Raw genomic sequence first — 1,819 nt, forward strand, 5'->3', positions numbered from 1 at the left:
CAAAATAATATAAATGTTATTTAACTTTTAGTATCATCACCAAAAATGATAAATGTTCTTTCAAAAATGCATAAAATTAAAGGTGAGACGGTGAGACGGTGCAGTACGTGTTTACTGCTTACTATGTTAGTATAGAACCCATTATAGAACCATAATGTTTTTACTTTTTTAAATAATAATAATATTAATAATAACGACAAGGTTATATTTTTTTTCTAAAAATAAAAAATAAAAAACTAGAACTCTACGTTAAGTAATTACGTGATCTCTTCTTATATAAATCTAACAGTCTAAGCTAGCTGGCTACCTACCTCCTACTTGTTAATTAAACTTGTCTGATCTTTGATCTTGATTGCTACGATGATCCACCATGGCGGCGGCGGTGCCGGAGTTTTGCTGCAAATACTGCGACAGAAAGTTCAACAATAAGCGTGCTTTGGGAGGGCACCAGAACGCGCACATGAGGGAGAGAGCTATGGATCGGACTGTTAAGAAGAGTAGACGCCTCGCTTTCATGTATCCATTTTTTCTTCTCGCCGGCGCCGGCGCCGGCCAGGTGAATTACCGGTACCAGGCAGCTTCAATGCCGCCGTATTTCCTGCCTGGCCTAGCCATTCCCTCGCCGGAGATTCCAGCCAGGCCACCGCGCTATGCTTATCCATTTCCACCTGCTGTGCCACTGCCCTGGCCGCCGGTGGAAAATCATCCCCCTCATGCTCAGGTTTTGCCGCCGGCGATGACTATCCCCGGCGCCAACACCTTTCCGGTGAGAAGTGTTCCCGCCAAGTTTCCTGTCACCCCAATGCTTGGCTCCATTTCTATCAACTCCATTCCAAGGAATACTCCAGAAATGATGGAGGGTGGAGATCAGAACTGGATATGACTCTCAAGCTATATATGAAATTTCGGTTTATCTTTCTGCGCGCGGGAAAAAAATTGAACTTCATTAAAACATAGATTAAGATGTTTTGCATGCCATTGTGTTTTTGCTCGTCAACAAAAAATAATTTCAGTCTCAGATACTCAGATCATTAATTTGTCAGTTGTTTTCAATTCATAGCAGTTAAATAAACGATTTCATTTCATTTTGGTATATTGTGTTTTTTAAGTTCTTAATTAATTTAATTTCAAATTAAAAGTGTTGATCGAATATTATATTCAAGAACTTCTCGATCAATCTTGTGAGACTGTGATCTGACTTGGGTTTCTCTACTGTCGTCATTCGGCACCGGCGCCGGCGTTTATCTGTTCACTGGAAATACAAGGAAGGCGGCCAACGGGTAAAAACCGTTGGTGATTCTCGATTAGTTTTGCGGTAGTTAACATTATTTATTACGATGGTTAGTTATCGTTGTTCTGTGACTAACACACTACTGTGATGCAAACGTCAGCTGCATTATTGCATCAGCTTCGGATAACCAACTTAATGATTTTTTGTTTGGGATTAATTTCAGGGGTGACCAAAAAAATGACATTTAAATTTATGAAATTCGTATTTTTAGTTAAATTTTCACTTTTGGAGTTTAATTATTAGTTGTGATTTTGTTTACTAAAGAATTGTAATTTTCCAAAAAAAAAAGTTTTAATTTTAAATTTAAATAGGATTTCAATTTTTTTTATTTAATCTGTAACTAATATAATTAACTGGTACTATGTGTGATGCGCACGTCTAGTTTGTGGTACTTTGGAATTGAAAGATATGTCTCATGTATATGTGAATGTATTGATGGGTGTGCGTTGAGTCAATTGTGTGAAATGTAACTATGTCAAATGGTGTCATTATTTGAGACGAAAGGGAATGTTTTCGGGGGTTTTGCAG

The 1,819-nt window shown here is 37.9% G+C and overlaps 1 protein-coding gene across 1 annotated transcript; it reads left to right on the forward strand.

Annotated features, from left to right (window-relative positions):
* Window positions 1–370: 370 nt before the first annotated feature.
* Window positions 371–883, forward strand: LOC116005786 (zinc finger protein STAMENLESS 1-like). Its single transcript, XM_031246023.1, has one exon. The coding sequence runs from the start codon at window positions 371–373 to the stop codon at window positions 881–883; it is 513 nt and encodes a 170-aa protein (XP_031101883.1).
* Window positions 884–1,819: the final 936 nt, after the last annotated feature.

The sequence above is a fragment of the Ipomoea triloba genome, chromosome 15, assembly GCF_003576645.1.
Source record: "Ipomoea triloba cultivar NCNSP0323 chromosome 15, ASM357664v1".
Classification (NCBI taxonomy): Eukaryota; Viridiplantae; Streptophyta; class Magnoliopsida; order Solanales; family Convolvulaceae; genus Ipomoea; species Ipomoea triloba.

Coding starts and splice junctions, on each gene's coding strand:
- LOC116005786 (XM_031246023.1), top strand. CDS start 371: ATGGCGGCGGCGGTGCCGGAGTTTTGCTGCAAATACTGCGACAGAAAG.